The following is a 19,629-nucleotide window of genomic DNA, read 5'->3' on the forward strand; positions in this document are numbered from 1 at the left end:
TGCTGACTGCTTTTGTCAAAAATCTGGATGCTTCTTCTTCCTTTCACTGGAATCTTTGTCTGGCTTTCCTTGACCCTGAAATAAACTCCTTTTACACACTGAATACGCTGTTGTGAAATTGAGATTTCTCTGGCATCTTTAACCTGTCTCATGTGTTGCTGTGCATCCCTTTGGATGTCATCAGATAAAAAGAATTGCTGTGACTCTTACGTGATGAACTAGCTGAAAGGTAGTCCTTGGAGCACACAGAAGAGGATGCCACTAACTTTGTAGTGCTCTTCTACATCTTCTGCCCAAGGAGAATTGACACCATTCCAGTTTGGGATTGCAGTGATAACAAGTGTTTGCTTTTGTCCCTGCTTCCCATTGAAAGCTCTTCTCTTCTTAATGCTGCAGGTTACAGCTGAGCAAGGTTATGTGGTTTGAGGTTTTGGTTTTGTTTTTATCCTCTGTTACCTTCCTTTGTCATAGCTCTAAGGCAAAACATCCCTGTGTGTTCAAATAGAACAGAACAAATTGCTTCATTCCTCAGGTTGTTGTGAGTGAGGCAAAATTGTTTTGGAAATATTTAGGAAAGTTGGAACTTTTTGTTAAAAGAAAAGCCAGCAAAAGTGATGGGATCTTGGATTGTGTAAGTAAGGAAAGATGCTTATTTGTGTGGGAAGATAATTTTTTGATAGAAACTAGCTCTGAAAAAATGTGTGTTTAACATAGGAATAGAGACGTACTCAGAATGCTGTTTCTTAGATTTTTTCAAAAATGTATGCATGTAAAAATTTATTCAGGATGCAAGGCAGAGTAGAAAGTCTATTGTCATTGGACTCTGGAAGTTACTGCAGTGATGAGCATGAAATATCTAAAGAGTTTTCTGGTTTGGGTTTAAGAAGAGTGAAAAACTGATATTAAAAAATCAGAAAATTACCATTGTTAAGATAGATTTTCAACTTTATTTATTCTGTACATAAGCATTTGACACAATCTGCATATGCTCTTCTCAGAAGAAATTCAAGATACTGTTTTTCTGAAAATGAGTTTTCTGCCTTGTATGCTGTATCAGATAGTGTGTGCTTGCACTAAGCTGCTTTTTCATGTATAATGTTAAAATATGCTGGCACTCTTAGCAGCTAAATTCATTAATTAGAAAGAACTCATAATTGTGTCAGTAATGTTCTTCTCTGATGGCAATAATTGACAGTGTTACAGTGAGGTCTTGTGAAAGTATATATAAATGTAAATAAATTGCATGGGTAGGTATATGATGTGTTCCTAATTGGAAATAACTTGGTGACAAACCTAGAAAGAGACTCTGAGTTCAGACCTCTGAATTGTCATCCTCAGAGAAAACCTGAAAGGCTGGGATATTGTTATTTTCCTTCTGATGCCACTGTTTGAAACTGTAGAACCTTTCATCTGCCTGTACGTCAAAATATGATATTTAGAGTGGCACTATTCATTAGTTAATTTTGCTAAAGTAAAAGGAAAATGTAGCTCAGGAAACTGATGCAGATAACTCTTGTATTCTTTTGAAGATTGGAGGGAAGGAAGCCAAAATTAGCGTCAAGAATGCTTTTGTTTAAAAAAAAAAAATAAATTACTTGCAGAACATTAGAAAATGTTCCAGTTATACAATTCAGTAAATGGGAGAGAGGGAAAGAGAGTCTTCCCAAGCATGGGAACTGAAACTAGACAAGGTGTTAGTCTTCCTGATTTTAGGCATTTACAGAGCAGACATGGACACTTGAGGCAGAAGAAAACTGTAAGCAGAGCATCTTTCTGTCTGCTGCCAGTGAAGGGAGCCCTGCAGATCAGTAGCCCCTATGTTCTTGTCTGGTTTTGTGTCCTAAGTTCAGTGGAAGTTCTTTCTGCCTGTCATGTGCACCGCAGGAACGCCAGTTTCATTCTGTGACTCTGGAACACCTATTAAACTGGCACAAGTTAAAGCTAAGCTCACATATGGTCTGGTGTGTAACTTCTGTGTAGAGCAATCCAATTCAGAAGAGATAGTGAGCTGTGCTACAAAAATAACAGGGCTTTGTTTTCTTCATGAAAGCTATTAATTAATAAAACCTCTTGTTTGTGACACCAACCTCTATCCCTTACGATAGTTTTTGTGCTAGTCATTGTTATTATTCAGCTGTGCTTTATATTTTGCTTCACTAAAACCACTAACAGCAAACAGATTACAAATATCATGGCTCAGATTCTGTAGAGTGTATGAAGTAAAATTCCCCATGTGTACTTTGTTGTCTTGATCCCTGAAAACGTTTTAAAGTGTGAAGGATCAAGCTTGTCACTGGTTTGGGGTTTTTAGTAGTCATTGCTAAAATAAATTCAAGTTGGGTTAAGCTCCCTTCCAGCTTTGAAATTGGCAGGTTCACTCTATCCAGTCTCCTAGAGGGAGAGTGTGTGCCTCACGGCATACCTTGTAAGGGAGTGTGCTAGGAGCAAGAGAAAAGAAATGTGAGGATCGAGAATTTGTCATAGGAATCAACCTGCAATTTTTTACTCTTCTTTCAGCCTGAATGTGTTGGAGACTGGGAAAACAGGACAAGAGCATCAAGAGATGTTCAGTGCCTAGTCAGACATAAAATAACCTGTTAAAGTAAAACACACAGCTGGGACTTTCACTTGAACAGGTTAGCAGATGGTCTGTCAGTCCATGTGTAAGGCGCTGGTGCAAGTGTTTGCTCCAGTCCCAGCAAGAAAGGCATTCAGGCTCTGTGGGGTATTGATTAAAATATCAGTTATTGGAACTAACAAGAAGGCAAGGGAGAATGGGTAATCACACAGGCCTTCAGAGAGGTGTGCTTTCTGGTGCCTTTCAATTACTGTGACCCTGGCTCACTGGCTTCCAGCATCAACATAGTGGAAAAACATAGTCTAAAACTGGCAATCTCTTGATTAAAATGTAGAGGAGAAAGCCCGAAACAAGATAGACAGCATTTGTGAACCAGAATGCTGATGCAGAATCAAATTTTCCAAGGAAAGATGTTGTTAACAATTCTATTTATTAAACAGCCCTCAGTGGTGGGAGGGAAGTTCTGTTTCGATTTTTCATACTTGGTTGTTAATTTTATGGTTTGGGGTTAAAAAACATGTGTGTTTCTGCTTTGAAAAGTAGATACAAAATCAGGAATGAGTATACAGTAAAAGTATCTGCATTTCAGAATATGCTGAAGATTATTTTCAGATACAGTGCAGGGCTAGAAGAGATAGCCGTGTCATCATCCTTCTCTGAAGCAGAGTAAATTTAACCTTCATGGCTGGCATATTCCAGGCTTCTTATCCTCAGTTATTCATAGTACCCTCACCTAAAGGGGTTTTTTACCCCAAATTAAAGCTGTGAGTAATCTTTTTATGTATGTGTGAAATGCAAGAACAGTTTGTCACTGTTTTCATTACTGTAATACCCAAAATTCTCTACCACCAGTTCTCTACCACCACCTTCTTAAAACTAAACAAGTCTGTCTTCCCAATTTTTCCCTAATGAAACATGTATTAAGCTGTGTCATTTTGTTCATTTGGAATTTTTACAGTTGGCCCCTAACTGCAAGTATGGAATCTGAAGCTGCACCTGGTTTATCAGGAGGAGATATTCATAGGGGAGAATAAAGCAGGGTAACATACTGTAGAGAGTAACAGTCATAGTCATGCACGACATGGTTATTAATACACACAGCAGCCAGATTTTCTCTTACTTTCCTTGCAGCACAAGTTTGGTTCCTGGCTTTGTCCTCTGTTACAAACCTGAGGTTCTTTGCAGTGTGCTGCCAAAACAATTACCCCCTTGTGGTCACACCCCTTCATTTTTTTCTTTTTTCTCCTTTTTCTTTTTTTTTTTCCCTAACCCAAGTGCTGTATTTTCTACCGATCTCTACTGAATTGCTTTATACTTATTCCAAGCATTTCTACATTTGGAATGGCAGTCCTGTCTCCTAAAGCATTGATAAGCCCTATTCTTTAAATTCCAAGCTAAATTCACAAAATTTAGTTACCTGACACTCACTAGGAAATACTGTGATGAAGGCCTTGCTTCATTCCCACCTGACACCAAATTACTGATGCCTACTCACTGAGAATATTGGGAATATTTTTCAGTTGTGCATCCTCCATATTGTTATTTCACCTGTAACCTTTCTCCCTGGTGAGGATGTTTTTCAGGACAGTCCAGCATCAGTTTGCATCACACCTAATACCTGTTCTTCTTGAGCAAGACATCCCAGAGATGTTGTGCAGTCTCCACCCTTGGGAGTTTTCAAGACATCAGCAGATAAAGTCGTGAGCAGTCAGGTCTGATTGCCCTAATTTGTGCAAGAGGCTGGACTGGAGACATGCTAATGTCCATCTGTGTTTCCATTCTTCTCAGATCTGATCTTTTTACTCTTTATGTTTGTCCTTCTGATATTTTGATGGTTCTTCATACTCCAGAGCCTATTGTCAGCAGTTCCCTGTTTTCTCTGGGGGAATCATCGTCAGATATTGCTGATGGTGTATCACAGATGTGTAACTTGTTTTACCAGCTGTACAAAGCTTTAGGTTCCAGCTGATTTCCTTCTTTTCTCTATTACATCATATCAGTTCCCACATATGATGTTGTCTACGGGCAGTTTGCTGGTGACAGCAACACTTGTGAGCAGTGACACAGCCACAGTGACCCTGTAATTGCCAGATTCTGGACTGTGCCTGAAGGCAAGGAGCAGGGCCATGCAGTTACAAAATGAACCTCCTCACTCCCCTGTCTTTCTCCCACCCCTCAGCTTCCTTCTCCATGAGATATAACATCTTGGTGCTCCTTCTCAAAGGAAATTATTGGATCTAGTCTGTGCTGTACCAGGAATGTCATACTAACTGGCACAGCAGCACAGCTCACTTAGGCCAGTGTCTGTCTGTGAATGCTGCATAGTTTTAACTTTCAGAGGTGAACTGATCAAAAAAAGCTCTTATGTTGAAATTTTGGGTAGACATCAGAAAAAGTAGGCATGCATATTCCCCTCAGTAACTGGTCCACATCCATCACTTTCCCCTAGTTCTCCTGCCACCTTGGCCTGTTCATTTAACCTTATCTAACTTGCCCACGGAACTGAAAAACCACCAGGTGTTCCCTGTCTGCTGGAGGAGAACAGGCATTTGCCAGCCCCTCTGGTGCAGAAGCCCTTTTTCCTTTCTGGGATGCTGCATTTATCCATCTGTTTCCCATCCACCGTGGCTCAGGGGTGTGTGAGTGGACTTGGCCCCTGACAGCACCTCCCAGCACAGCACTTCCAGGGGAAGGCTGCCCTTCCTGCCATGCTCTCTGCACTGGAGGGAGCAGGGGCTGGTTAAAAATAAATTTGGGACCAGATGGTGAGGCAGATTATTGTTCATCCTAGGGTGATGATGATGATGTGCCAGCTAACTGCTGGTTGTCTATCAGAATTAATCAGAAGCTGTTGTGGCACATGATCAGTGAAGCCACTGCTACCCTTGAACAGAGAAACAGCTCTGTAAAATAAATAGTTGAAAAAGCACTTATTTTGAAGATACAGAAAGTTTCTGATGGAGAAAAGACTCTAATAAGCAAAACAGCAATGTTTTTTAGGATTTGGTTTTGGTTTTTTTATGTACTAACACTTTTATATATCTGCAGTTATGCTTTGCTTCTGAAAAGCAACTGAGAAAACTTGGTCACTTTCTTCTTGCATGTGTTTTACTAGAATTGTAGATCATCTGAAATGAAAAAGATTTAAGAGGTTTATAGGACCCTTACAAGTACTATATCTGTTGCTGATATGAACTGTTATCCATGAATGCACCTGTTTTGGATTTGTGATCAGTGTCAGAGGAAAGGACTTGACACTTGCTGTGCTCAAAACATTTCACAAATGTTAAAGCTCTACACTCACAAAATAGACAAGGCAAAAGCTGACTCAACCCACTGAGCTGAAAGGCAGTATCAGTTCTGATGCTTTAGCAATCTGAAGGGTAGTTTATCCCTGTTACCTTCCTTTTCACTAGAGAGGTTAATGAAATGGTTTAAGAATTAGCAGTGATGGATGACATTAAGAAATAAAACAGGAAGTACATTTTTGATTATTGTTTTGTAATAAAAAAAATGGTAATTTTTAATCACTTAATCCACTTAGATAACCTGTCAGTCTATTTTGTTAAGCTACTAACACGTGTTAAACCAAATTTCTTACTTTGTATATTTAGCTTCTGTTGTCCAGGCTATGTCATGGCATCTCCTTTCAGAGTCCACCCAATGTGATGTTCAAAGATATGTTTTGCTGGGATGTAATTTTTGGAAAACTTGTGCTTTGTTTTGGAAGGTGATTATACTAAGTATTTTTTATCTAAGTCAGGTGTGTACAGTCTATCTTAAATAACATATTCTCCACAAATATACACTAAAAAATACAAAAATTTGGGTTCAATTTGCTATTTCGTCACATTTTTAATCTGTTCTCATTTTATACTTTCTATTAAGAAGGTAGTGCTGTTTTAGGTTATAACATAATCTGAGGGCTCTGTCTGTGTGTAATAGGGAGTGTTAAGGCAAGGCTGAATTCAACTGCTTCAGGTTTTATTTTTCAGGTGGTCTAATTTGATATGTTAAAAATAAGATAGAATGGCTAAAGAGAGGTGGTGCCTCTGTACTTAAAATTTGCAGGTGTCAGACTTTCTGGCATTACTGTAAGCTTCATCAGCCTCTGTCTTTAACAGTTCCATCAGTGAGATGGCAGGTCACTGGTGGGTTATCTGTAGCAGCAGCAGCAATCTGTAGATCAGGAACCCTGTTAAAATATTCCTGATACTAACAAGTAATTTTCTCTTGCTCGGTGTAGAAAGTGATGAGAATTAAAATAATTTTTTTTTTACTGGAGTATTTCTTGTTGTGCATAAGTCAGACTGAACTGGAAAACTAGTCTCACTGGTGTTGTTTCTGATCAATTCTCCTGTGTGCTGCTGCAGAAAGGTCAGGCTCTTATTATTTGGCATCTGTAGCACCTGAAATGCCCTTTTGGTTTTTTTTACTAAGTGAAATAATCTCAGGAACCTATTTATTTCATTTCTCTTGCCCTTCGAAACTGCTGCTTTTGGTATGCATGTTGCTGGAGTGAGAGAATGGCTTAGAGGAAGTTGTGTGCATGTGGGGTGGCTTGCTCTTTAAATCTTTTTAAGAGCTTGGATGCTGGTAAGGTGAGGTTTTGTACAAGCCCTGCAGTGCGGAGGCGCCTGGCTCCATGGGTGAGCATTACTCAGTTTTACCATGAAACCCGTGATGAGAGACTGCAGTACAGAAGGCAAAAATTGCCCTTAGCTCTAGAGATATTTCTCCTCTAAGAAGAACAGTAATTGAAAAAAAGCACCTTCTTTCAAAGCGGGTAGTATAAGTGAGAGTGCTGGGAATTTGGTCTTTGAAGTGTTTTTAGCAGAAATTCTGTTTATTAACACAAGCCTGTGGCACTTGTGACTGTTTCACCAGGCCACGCTGTTGTTTTAGTCCCTCTCACCTGTGTGGACCCATGTGGTTCCCACTGCATGAGTCAAAAGAAAAGGACAGAGAAGGTAAAAAATACACCTCCTCTATTCTTTCTTTCCCTGAGGCAGTGTGGGAGAGAGGTACCCAGACCTCAGTCCAGGCTTCACAAGAGATCCTTCCCAGCACTTGAGCAGCCTCAGCAATTTCTTCTGCATGTTTCACCTGATGCCCTGTTATTCCCTCCTATTTTCTTTTTTCAACATTTTTGTAGTCCTAGTCTGTGTTAGTTTCCCTTTATGCTCCAGGTTCCCTCCTGGCATCTGTGCAGTTCTTTCACTTAGAAACTGCCAGCTTATTTCTGTCCATGGCAATTCTGGCACCGTCCTGCAGTTTGGAGCTCAGCTCAGTCCCGAGGAGCCTCTCTTTGCATTTATTCTCCCTTACATTTAATGAGAAAATGGGGTCCTCCCTGGCAGCCTCTGGGAAGCTCTGCCCAAGCTTTCAGCCATTACTCTAATGGCTCTGCATGGACAGAGGGAGGAAGGGTGGTTAAGCACTAAGTGCTGTCTTTGGAGGAAGCTTTTCCATCACCCTCCTTTGGACTTCTCTTCACTCTGTTCTGCCAGCTCTGGCCTGAGGCCCAGGTTATGTGCAGGTGAGAGCTGGCTTGGCTGTAATCCTTCCCCAGCCAGGAGAGGTGGCCCTTCATGGAGCACTACTGGGTCAGGTTTCATGTGGCATGTAGTTTTCACAGGGAGCAGGGGAAAGGTATTTCCTTTGGGAGTAAAGAACAACGAACTTCTGCACAAAGGAGTTTCTAAAAGGCATAACATTAAGGAGAAAAGAGAACAGTGGGTGGCTTGATTATCCAGAAGAAAGTCTGAAGGAACCAAAAAGAATTCATGGATATTTCTGTTTCCTTGATGGCAGGTAAGAAGTGAGGCTTCATGTGCTAAAATGTGAGAAATACAGAGTGGATGAATAGATTGACAAAAATACCATGTAAGGCAGCAGTTAAAAGCTGACACTTCAGGCAAAGGGTGTGTGCAGAAGTTTCTTAAGGAAACCTGTTACCTTATGTATGGCTGAGAATCCAAGTTAGTTGAGTAGAAAATGCTGCCTTGCATCATCCTTCACATTACCAGCAGAAGGTCAGTTGCAAAGCAGCATTCATTCTTATCACATACTGATGTATAGTTTTGCAGTGCTGGGGCACCTTCAAAAGCTGCAAGCTAGGAGCATGATCTCTTCCACCAGAAAATAGTTGGTCAATATTGCCCATAAATTTTTTCACACCCAGAAGAAGGAGGGTAGTGTGATGTCTGTTCTGGTAATAGTCTGTCTTTATTCTTAAGTAACCAACATCGGAAAAACCTGCTTTGTTTGTTGTGAAGGGCCTCCAAAACCTCTTGGAAAACAAAAAGTGAAAAGTGGACTTAAGAGCAGCTTGTTCTCCTGGTGTTGGCCCATTCCATTATGTGATGCTCTTGAAACTAAGGCTGGAAACAACATGCTGGCTTGGAGTCCTGCTTTAATTCCTCTCTTCCTATTTCCAGCTGCTGCCATCCCAAGCACTGGTATAGAAACGCACGCTTCTGATATTGGCCCTCTTAGCCTTTCAAATACTGCCATGGGACCATGGTTTAAGGATTTTGTTCTTGTTCTTTGTTCTTAAACAGATTTCTGGTGTATACACGAGCAGATTTGTATGAAATGCAAAGTGTCAGCATCCACTGTGTATTCCCTTGGGTGCCCTTCTTTTTAACTAGAGTTTATTATGATAAGGCAAAAAATGACATATTACATTTTTTCTGTTTATCTGTATTGTTCTTTGTTGGTGGCTCTGGGTGCTGATGTGGGAGATTTTTCTTGCTACACATGAACTCTGATTCTGAATTCTCTGAGGAGAATTTGAATGTAAAGGATTTAAGTTATTGCCATTTCTGAGCAATGGAATTTGAAGTCCTTTTGGACTATAAGTAGCATAGTAGGTATGCCAGAGTTCTGGATCTCTCTGCTCAGGGAATGTGTTGTATGATAATAAAGGGATTTGGTAGTGGCAGTGAACATGGAAGAAAAGATCTCTCTCAGAAAATAGAAGTGCTGGTGTAGTTTAACAAGTGGATCTCAGGCATGGGGAAAGTATTTAACACTTGCCATTGCCTAAAACAGGGCAATCTAGAAGAAGCCTCTGAAACCTTCTGTTTCCCTGTCCCCAAATACTTGTGATTTTCAAGGAAGAAAAACACTGGCCTTATGTATTTGAAGGTGTTGCCAAGGGTGTCTTATCTTGGCAATTCCTCCTTCTATTGTTAAGAGCAGGGTTCATTTTGTGCTGAGAGGGTCCGGAATGAGTGCTGGACACTATTCTTAGCCATCTGTAATAACATTCTAGCACCACCATTCTTCCAAATTATGCCTAGGATCATGTAACTGCTGGAGTAAAATCCGCTCTGCTGCTTAACAGAGGGACCTTCTGTTTCCAGGACTGCCAGTCCCTCAATTTTTATACATTTACACACTGCTCTCTGGAAGAATAAATAATACATGAACATATGCATTGGCTAAGTGAAATTTCCTTCTGATTATAGTGAGACACTGTTTAATGGCAATTATAAAATATGTTTCTTTCATCTTTTGCTATTCCTGCTGTGTGTTGAAGGGTATGCCTTTATCCCTTTTGTTGTTGTTGTTTTAAGTTACCATCTTGGTTTTATTTTTTAAACAAATTGATCATTTTTCATATGTTAGTGAGTTGCAGTTTTTAAATCTTCTGAACACGTTTCTGGCAGAATTACCTCATCTAAATCAGAAATAGTGCTACTGCATGAGTGCCCTTAAATGAGGTGGCTGCTACATCTATATTACAAGAATAGAAGTTTTGAAAGGAAACTGATTGACATTTATCCCAAATGAAATGTTTACTCTCTGTTTAATACCTGGTGGGCAATTCAATACTCTGAATCTATATTAAACATGTTTAATATTAAAATGTTTAAGAAGCATTATTAAGGCTCAAAATAGGTACTCAAAAGTCAGAGCTGTATCTTGGTATGCATTTATTATGAAATGGTGTTAAATTGTATGGTGAAACACTGGGTTTTCCACTTATTAAATTCATAGAATAAGCCCTTTTCAATCACCCATTTTCAAAGGCTGATTTGGAGGGTAGGAGTTCCTGGCTCCTTCCCAAGCCTCTAGGCTGGGGAGTTGAATGCTGTTTCAGGAACCTGGATTTTACTCTCCTGTCCCCACTATATAGTCTCATTTCATATTGAGCAGCAGGTCAGTGAAGACAAGCTGTTGGAAGGTGAACAGTCATCGCTCATTCCCTAATTCACAGAAACCTATCTTAAAACCTTATGGTCTGATACTGAGAAGGATCAATCTCATAGCTGTTGACTCAGTAGGATTTATACTAGAATATGTACAGACTTGAGAAAAACTGGATCAAGATTTGGGGCACATAAAGTTAAAAGGAGGGGTTTTTGCTTCATTTTGGAGTCTTGATCCCATTTGTAAACAGTAGATTGCACAACTTTCTTAATAATTCGGATATTGTGGAAAAATTAATAAATTAAAACCTTTATTCGGATAATAGTATTAGTTACATTATTTGTTCCTAGCCCATTTTTAGCTAAAGTACCACGCTTGACATTTTCTAATGTGCACTCCACATGCTTCCTCGCTCATCTGAAGCAGAACTGTGATAGAAAAGATGTTTTAGCAAATTTCTGTCTGGGATCTGACAATAGAATGTGTCCAACAGTGTGTAGCATTGGTTGTTGCTGTGCCTCCTGTCCATAATGGTAATTGTATGTACCTGGTATTAGGTCTTCAGGAAAAGAATAGGGGCATGGAGAAGATGCTGTAATTCGTGAGGCTGTTACTAGGAGAGCTGTCAGTTTTGGGGGCAGGATCTCTATTTAGCAATCTGCATCTGCTCAGGCCTCATACAGCAAGCGTGGTGATTTGGGTGCAGTGCTGTTTGAGGGGTGATGTGCTTGGCTCCAAGCTGCAGCCACTGCACTGAGCTTCTCTGGGCAGCACTGCCCATGAACCTTTCCATTCTGTGCTTTCAGGTATCACCCACATGTTCTGGATTTGCCCTGTCACCATCTCTGACCAAGGCTACTCATCTCAATTGTGATATCCCATTTCTTCCTTATAGAAATTGCAAAGCAAATTGGGTGAAACCTGATGCATTTTGGATTTCAATAGCAAAACTGGATGTTTTATTACAGAAGTGAGTCAGCAAATTGTCCCAAAATCCTGACATTTTCTACACATGGCCCAGTGTTTGTTTTCATGCCATGAATTCTGACAACAGGGTCTGTTCTGGGTTATCCCAAACAGGACTAATATAAGAAGTTAAACTTTGTGTGTCACATTTCAAGAGAGAGTACTTCAATCAGCCCTGGGCTGTGGAGTGGCCCCAGGAGCTTAAGATTCAGTGGACCATGAAACCTGTCTCAGAAAGACGAGATGTGGCATTACATTTTATGTAACACACTGTGCTCGTAACTGGCTTTTTTATTGCATGTGTAGAAGCACTGAATTTCTTGCAAGTATTGCTGTGGTGTTCAGGAGACAGCTTTTATTGGTGGATGTCTCTTGTTTTTTTCCTAAATCCGCTGCATTTTTGGAACTCATATGTGAATAGAAATGTTCTGGGGAGTATTGGTTTCCAGTAAGTGAGAAAAGAGGGATGGGGCCAAAGAAGGCTGCCTGATGAAATTAACAGCAGACTCATCTTTCTGTGTGGCAGGAGTGCATTTCCCACTCAGACACACTGCATTGCTTTCTTGTCGAGAAGGTGAGAACAATTTGATGAGGGCTGAGGAGTCTGTTTAAGTTTGGGAGTCACTACAGGACAACAGCTGCCACAGTCTAATCTGCATTATGATTAAGCCAGTTAACAATCAACTGTTTTAACAATTAGCTCTGTTGCCAGATTAAGGTCATTAAAACTCTCTTTGCTTTCATTTAACCCCTCAGGTTGCCACTTCTTGTAGGTTGAGTATCCTTATAGCAAATTAAGAGTATGTTATGGTAACTGATGATCCAGGTCTGTTGTAGCCACTTGGCCTACTGTTTGGGTCTTTAATGATTCAGCAGAGATATACCTTTAGGTGCTGCTGTAAACAGTCCTCTAAATCTTAAAAATCAATGATAAATTAAAGGAACTTAATTATAATTTGTACTGACAACGCTGCCTGTATTTTCATTACATGAGATTGGCTTATTGGTGGAGGGAAGGCATAGGAATTGTTCTGTGATTTCTGTTCTGTTCAAAACTTTGTCAAACACCGTATGCTGAGTTTTTCCCATTCTATGCATCTGACTATGTTTAAATTGCTTAGGAAAATTTAATTAAAAACAGTTTTGCTGTATTGAAGAATGGGCTGATGAGAAAATGGAAGGAGAAACCAGAAAAATCTATATTCTTTTGCCTGTGTATTATTGTTCTGAATGACTGGTGGTGCTGTGGAAAGATCTTCCATCTCTCTGGCTTGAAACAGGAAATTAGTTTGATGACCAGGGTTCAAATCAAGAGGCAGAATTAGTTGATGTAATAGTGTGGGGCAGAGAGGCACAGGAATGAGGAGAGGCTGAAGTTGGAAAAAGAAGTCCAGGAAAAGAAGAGTGAACAGAGAAGTCTGAGAAGTGAGTGAAGCCCAGGCTGAAAAAGTAGAACAGCAAGGAGAACAGGACCATCAGTGAAGGAAAAGCCCAGAACTGGGATAGGAAGCAGATAGGAAGAGCTGGATAGGAAGCTTTAGGTGTGGGGCTAGCAGGTGGAATAGCAGATTCCCACAAAGCACCTCTCTTTCAAGAAGCTAGAGCAGCACCCAGGGTGTTTCCTTCTCATCCTCCCTTTGTTTCAGGGAGCAGGCTGGCACAGCATCCTGCTCCCCTGCAGCACGTTGTCATCTTGCCTTTGGTGACTCCAGTGGCAGAGGCCTGTGTGGAACTGAGGGTTCCAGGTCTGCAGATGAACCATACGGCTGCTGGCACAGCATCCCATGGTGGGAGGCATTTGTCTGCCTTCCTGGTGGTAGGGACCTAGGAAACTCCTGTCCTTTCCTCAGGGTCTTTACACTCTCATTTTAACATCAGGTGAAGCACTCGGGGTTAAGGAGTGCTGAACTGAAGCTGCCTGTGCATCCTGTAACTTTTTTTTCTGTGACGTAATTCCCCCCTCTGCCAAGACATGCTGTGCTCAATGAGAGAGAGGAGTTATGCTTATAGAATGCACTTCTTGTCTGGCTTGCTGCAGAAGGAAAAATGCAGTGTAAGAGTCAGGGAATTACTTGAAGAAAGTGGCTGTAGAAGCCACAGGAACATGATCTGGTCCTCCAGGCCATCTGAGTTTGTGTGATGTTGAACTAGTCATTTTAAACTTTTCAGAGGCTGTCATTAGCCACTGTATCTTATTCATTGGAGATGCCCAATCCTAGAGCCTGAAAGAAGAATACTGCACGTTCTGTTCTGAAAAAAAAGTTTCATAAAAGCATCTCAAATCAAGTACTGCTCAAATCAGCAGATACTTCTGAAATTATGCCATCTGTGCCTCAGCTCACTCACCATGTAATGGTAATAATGCTACTTCTAAAAGAAGGTTGTGGGAGATTTTGAAAATAAATTAGCTTAATGTTTTGTGATGCCGTCAAGAAAAAAGAATTGGATGAGGGTGAAAGCTGGAGGAATATAAAGGAGCTGAAAGATTATACTATCAAGTAGTGTCATGCACCTGCCATCTAAGGCAAATGTCTGCTATAAACATGGAGTTCATCAACTGGAAACTACAAAGGAGAAGGAAAGATACAAAGGAAAAGGAAGATCTGGGAACATTGCTGGGTCTTGCGATAATTGAGGCATCACTTTCATGGTCTCTCACAATGTGATCTTAAAAGGTCTCGGTGGCTATCAGAGAAGCACTAATGCCTTTGAGCTTTTGAGAGAGCTCATCTGGACACTTGTCTGTACTTCCGTCTTCACAGCAGAAAGATGAGAGCAAACTGGAGAAAGGGCCAGCAAGGCTGTTAGGAAGGTCAAAAGAATGGGTGGCTAGTTTTAAAAGGTAAAGAAGAATACATGGCCTTGCAAAATGAAGACTGAGGGATGAATAAGAGAACAGTTTGTAAATACACCTGAAAGATTAACAGCAAGATGGAAACCCCATGAGATGAGGTACAGTTCTTGGCAAAACAATCATTAGGTTTGAGATTAATGGGAATAAATTGAGGTTGAAAATCAAATATTTTTCTAGGAGAGTAGTGAGAGTCTTGGGCAGCATCCCAAAGGATAGAGTGGAAGACCCCTTGTTGGGCTGGAGATGAGGCTTGAACCCTTTGACAAGGGTGTGAGCAGGGCCTGGGCTCAGACTCAGGAGTCTATAGCCAGTTAAAAGTGTTAGCTGTAGCAGATGCTGCTTGGACATCCTGCCTTCAATACATGTGGGTGGTTGACCTTTTTCTTCTCTCAAGTGAAATCAAGTTATTAGGAATCATCTCTAAATATTCTGGCCCCATACTTCAGAGCTCCAGCTGCTTTAATCTTAGTAAGCCTTGGGGAGCCAGATTACCAGCATATCTGTCCCCCAGAGTCCATGAGCATATGAAGAGATCTCTTTCAGATGGCTGGTTTTTAACGTGCAGCCAGAGAGGTCTGTTGAGTGCCTGAGCATGTGTTCAAAAAAGGGGATGTATGTGCTCTCTGTTAGCATTTCCAAGATGCAGAAAAGCCTCATGTCTGTTTGCTCCAGGATAGCTGTTAGTCCTGGTTTATGCAGCATTTTGGAATTGAAAAACTGTGTTGTGTAAGGGCTGAAGGAAAAAATACATCGTTGGAGTGGAAACATTGCCGTTTTCAGCCTTTGGATGGCCTCCACTTCATGTTTGTCACATGCAATTCATATCTGAAAGGAACATGTGTCACTGCTGATGTGATGTGCCATGTCATAAAAGCTTTGGTGACATTTTCTGACCTCTTAAAAACTAACGAAAGAGGTTTGCAACTTGTAAATGCCATCTGCCATGGCAAAGCAGCTTCCCAGTTCTCTAATCACATATGCCTCTTGTGAAATGCTGCATCACCTTGAAAAAAACCCCAGCGTATTAATGGAGGAAGCTTGTCATTTCACTCATTCCCAAATTCTTTACATAATTCATCTATTAATTTTTTTTCCTATTATGAACCCTGAGGGGTGGAAGTTGCAGTAAATCCTTGGTAGCTTTAGGAGTTCTGTTTCATTAGAGCTGTATTTACTTTCTGATTTTTTTGGTATTCTGAATTGGAACCATTCTCCCTATGAACTTAATCTTTTGCAGATACTCATGGGGTTCACATATGGAAGTGTGAAAAGTGAGCTGTCTCAGGAACATGTAACAGGTCTTGGGGGGCGTATAAAAAGAGGGGAGCGTTCTTCATTAACCTGTGTTTGTTCCCATGGTCCATTATGGGAACTGAGATGTGCTAATTATTTTTAATTGATTCAACTTATGTCACACTGATAGCCTCAGATGTGGGATAAGGAGACCAAATGTTGGGTTCAGTTTTTGCTGGTCTGACAGCTTATATAATGAACAGTTTTGAATCAATGAGGACAGTTTTTACAGCCTGGAAAAAATAAGCTAAGTGTTTCATGCTTGGATAGGAGAGAAGAAGACTTTATCCACTTGTCTTTTACTTTGCATAGTGCTGTTGTTGGCTGCTCTGGCTTTTGCATGCCAATAAGACAAATTTTCTAAAGAGACAAATTATCGCAGGAAATGTGTCCATATTACAGGCCACATACACAGCATGCATTAATTTCTGAGTAACAATGAGCAAAAGCTGCTTCAGATGGTGCCAGGGTACAAACCTGCATCTCTGCAAACTGGTGAGAGGCAACAGATCTCCCTTCTGTCATAAACAGTGCTTTTTGTGTTTGCTGAGACGAGTGCGAGCATTGTCTAGCCCTCACAACCAGCGCTGAAGAAGTTAGGTCTGTTTTTATCACTGTATTACAGGCAGGGAAGGAGTTCTGCTGAAAAATGAAATGACAACACTAGCAAATCTGTGTAAGCAGCAAGCCAAGATACCAGAAGCCCTGGCTTGCCAGCCTGTGTCATTACATCATGCCCAAGTGCCCTGGGCAAACCCTGTTCTTTTGACTGTGTTTGTCCATAGCATTGGTGGCTTAGCAGACTTCAATTCTGATTCTAATTCTGATTTTTATACATAAGATTATAATTTCCTTGGCAGGACCTATCCTCAGGCTTCTTATTGGTAAAAAGATCTTGTCATTGCTTCATTGGGGTATTGAGAGGTGAGGCTAGATGTGCGTGGGTGTCACGGAATAGATAAATAAAAAATACCACCCATGGGGCAAGAGAAGTCAAGAAGCCTGTGAGCATCACTCTGGATGTCATGTTCTGAGGGGTATGTTCTCAGTCCAGCACTTGCAAGACGAAGCCATTGCAGTGCTCTGCTCCCTGCTAGCAGACCAGATGGAAAGGTCCCAGTGTGCATGTACCGCCCCAAGGGTCCTGCTCACAGATGGAGTGATGAAACCCAAAAGCTGCTGTGCAGGAGTTCAGTGGGTTTTTTGTAGCTGCTTTGCCATGTAGCCATTTCAGTCTGACCTGTTTTTATAGATCTTGACGAGGTCTGCAAAACAAACTTATTTTTAACTGCTGTTCACATGATTCTTATCTTACCATTCGTAATTTTAAGAAGCTAGTATGGGAGTTGGGTACGATAGGTTTTTGCATTGACTGCTCTGCAGTAATGACTTTTTTGCCTGGTTTGGCCTTGAAACAGAAGGGGAAGCCATCTCTTTTTTTTTGCAGTAGCTGCAAAGTGACAACGGTTAGATTAGCAGTTACTGCAGACTGGTTGGTGCAGTGTAAAACTGCACTGTTTTATTGTGAAATCAGCCTGTTGGTGTGGCCCGGGAGATAGCGTCATAGGCACCTGAAACAGAAGATATTTGAAGTCCTTAGAGGATACTGTGTAGCTTTTTATCACAGCCCAGTCATAGCTGACATTTAAAATGTGCAGCAAGGAGGGAGGGAGATTAGGAGATGTCTCAGTAGAGGTATTGCAGCCCATCTGGGCTTTTCAGAGCGAGAAACTGTACCCAGCTGGGTATCCCTGGATGGTATCAAAATACTTCCTTTGTTGTCTGCTTGAATAATAACCAGGTACACCATGTGTGGGAAGGGATTTTCAGGGCAGAAAATCTCCTTAGCATCCAGCTAAGGGAACAGCAAGGCGCTGCTGTTGGGAAGGCTGCATGAGGAGCCAGGCGTGCTGCTTTCCTTCCAACGCTGAGCAACTTCTCTCGTTTTAGGAACTTTCCGCTGTACGTTCTGCGAGACCGAGGTGGAAGAAGATGAGTCGGCGATGCCCAAGAAGGATGCAAGGACACTCGTTGCGAGGTTTAACGAGCAGATCGAGCCCATCTACGCGCTGCTTCGTGAGACAGAAGATGTTAACTTAGCCTATGAAATCCTGGAGCCAGAACCCACAGAGATTCCTGCCCTGAAGCAGAGGTGGGAGCACACCTGGTCTTTCCTCACTGCACTGCTTCCTTGTAGAGTGTTCCTCTGCTCTGTGGGGCTTTCCCAAACCTTGTGCAGCACTTGCACCAACAATGCAAACAGCTGACAGACAGAGGGCTGTAACCATTTTTTACTAAACAAGGCAAATAACTGTTCTTCTGGTCAGCCCACTTCATGTATTTTTCTGTGAGGTGGGATGCTTGAATTGCCTGCTGCTTGCTGTGCTGCAGCTGGTATGCACACCAAGCCTTTGGCCCAATAGTTAAAATTGCAGCTGCTTGACAAAGGTCTGAAGGTGCCACCTATGCTATCTTCTATCTCTCAAATACTTACCTGTCATCTTCCTTTTGCTTCTACCCAGCTTTTGAAATGAAGCTATCTGCAATCCACACCTTGTATTTCAAATCCTCATATTACAGCATTCTAGTTTGAATACATTACTTGTAATAAGCAGTTTTTTCTTCTGATTTTGTCCAACTTGTTACACACCTCTTCTTTTCAGGAGAAGACCATGTTAGAATCAAAAACTCCTTAAAATGTTCTTACCCATGGGAAATGACACTTTCTTTCGGAACATTCCTAGCTTTACAAAAACAGATGATGCTTAAATAATGCAAAAAGATGTGGGGAGCTGTCAGTTTTGTCAGCTGTGGTGAAATGTGATGCACTTCTCTGTATTTAAAAAAAAATTAATTATACACACGGGGGAAAAGAGCTGTACCATGAGGGGAAGCATTCCCACAGTGCCTTGGGGTGCTTGGCTTTAGTTAATAGGAGAGCAAGCAAGATACTCTTTTTTTTCTCTCAGGCTAACCTTGAGAAAGAATGTTCCTCATATATTCATGCTAGACAGCTTCTAATTAATATAATAAAAATTCTTTGTCTATTCATAGTCTTTTTCTAGCCAAGAAGGTAGCTATTTTTCCTCATCATTCTGATAGAAAAACAGAAGCAGTATAAAGAGCAGAAAAGATTTTTCCAAGGTCACTCAACATGTCTTTGGTGATATGGGGAATTCTTTGAAGCCTTTATACCCAATCTGAATCACTAGACTTTGCTTTAAAATCCCTTTTCAGTAGTTTAAGTAGTAGAACTGGGATAACCCTACCAAAAAGAGAGTAATTTTTTAGTCTTCCCTTTTTGTACAGGAAATTATCACAGCAGAGGCCTGGTGCAGTCCCATGATTAAATAGCAGTGCCCACTTACTTGACTCTTAAATACTTAAAAAACATTGTAAATGATTAATTACTCTGTGCAAGGAATAACAAAATAAATAGGCAGCTTTCTAAATGCTTACTTGAACACAACTTGCTTCAGCACATACAGTGATTTAATTATTTATTAACGCTTATTAATTCAAAGCAGTTAATTCCATGAAAGCACTGCTGTGAGATTTTTTTTTTAAAGTGCCAAACCCTGGGTTATTTATCCTCTCTGTTTTTATGGAGTCTTAAGTGTCTGAAATCATTAAGAAAACTGACATTTGGTGATTCTGAAACAAGCTGAAAAGGTCACACAATTCCTGCATCTTCTCTGTGCAGTAACTTGGGCAACTCCATGTGTTTTCAGGAGAATTACAGCTCTGAGTGGCCCCACTGGCACTGCATAGCTGTCAT

At 40.9% G+C, this 19,629-nt stretch overlaps 1 protein-coding gene across 4 annotated transcripts in view; it reads left to right on the forward strand.

The window, feature by feature from the left end:
* Window positions 1-19,629, forward strand: part of GTF2E1 (general transcription factor IIE subunit 1) — a 47,508-nt gene that overhangs the window by 19,586 nt on the left and 8,293 nt on the right. For all 4 annotated transcript variants that reach the window (XM_039717943.1, XM_039717944.1, XM_039717945.1 and 1 more), the window contains one exon: window positions 17,802-18,003. In XM_039717943.1, coding sequence (XP_039573877.1) covers window positions 17,802-18,003 — 202 coding nt within the window. The remainder of the gene's footprint in view (window positions 1-17,801; window positions 18,004-19,629) is intronic.

The sequence above is a fragment of the Passer montanus genome, unplaced genomic scaffold, assembly GCF_014805655.1.
Source record: "Passer montanus isolate IOZ18808 unplaced genomic scaffold, ASM1480565v1 scaffold39, whole genome shotgun sequence".
In the NCBI taxonomy this organism is placed as follows: domain Eukaryota; kingdom Metazoa; phylum Chordata; class Aves; order Passeriformes; family Passeridae; genus Passer; species Passer montanus.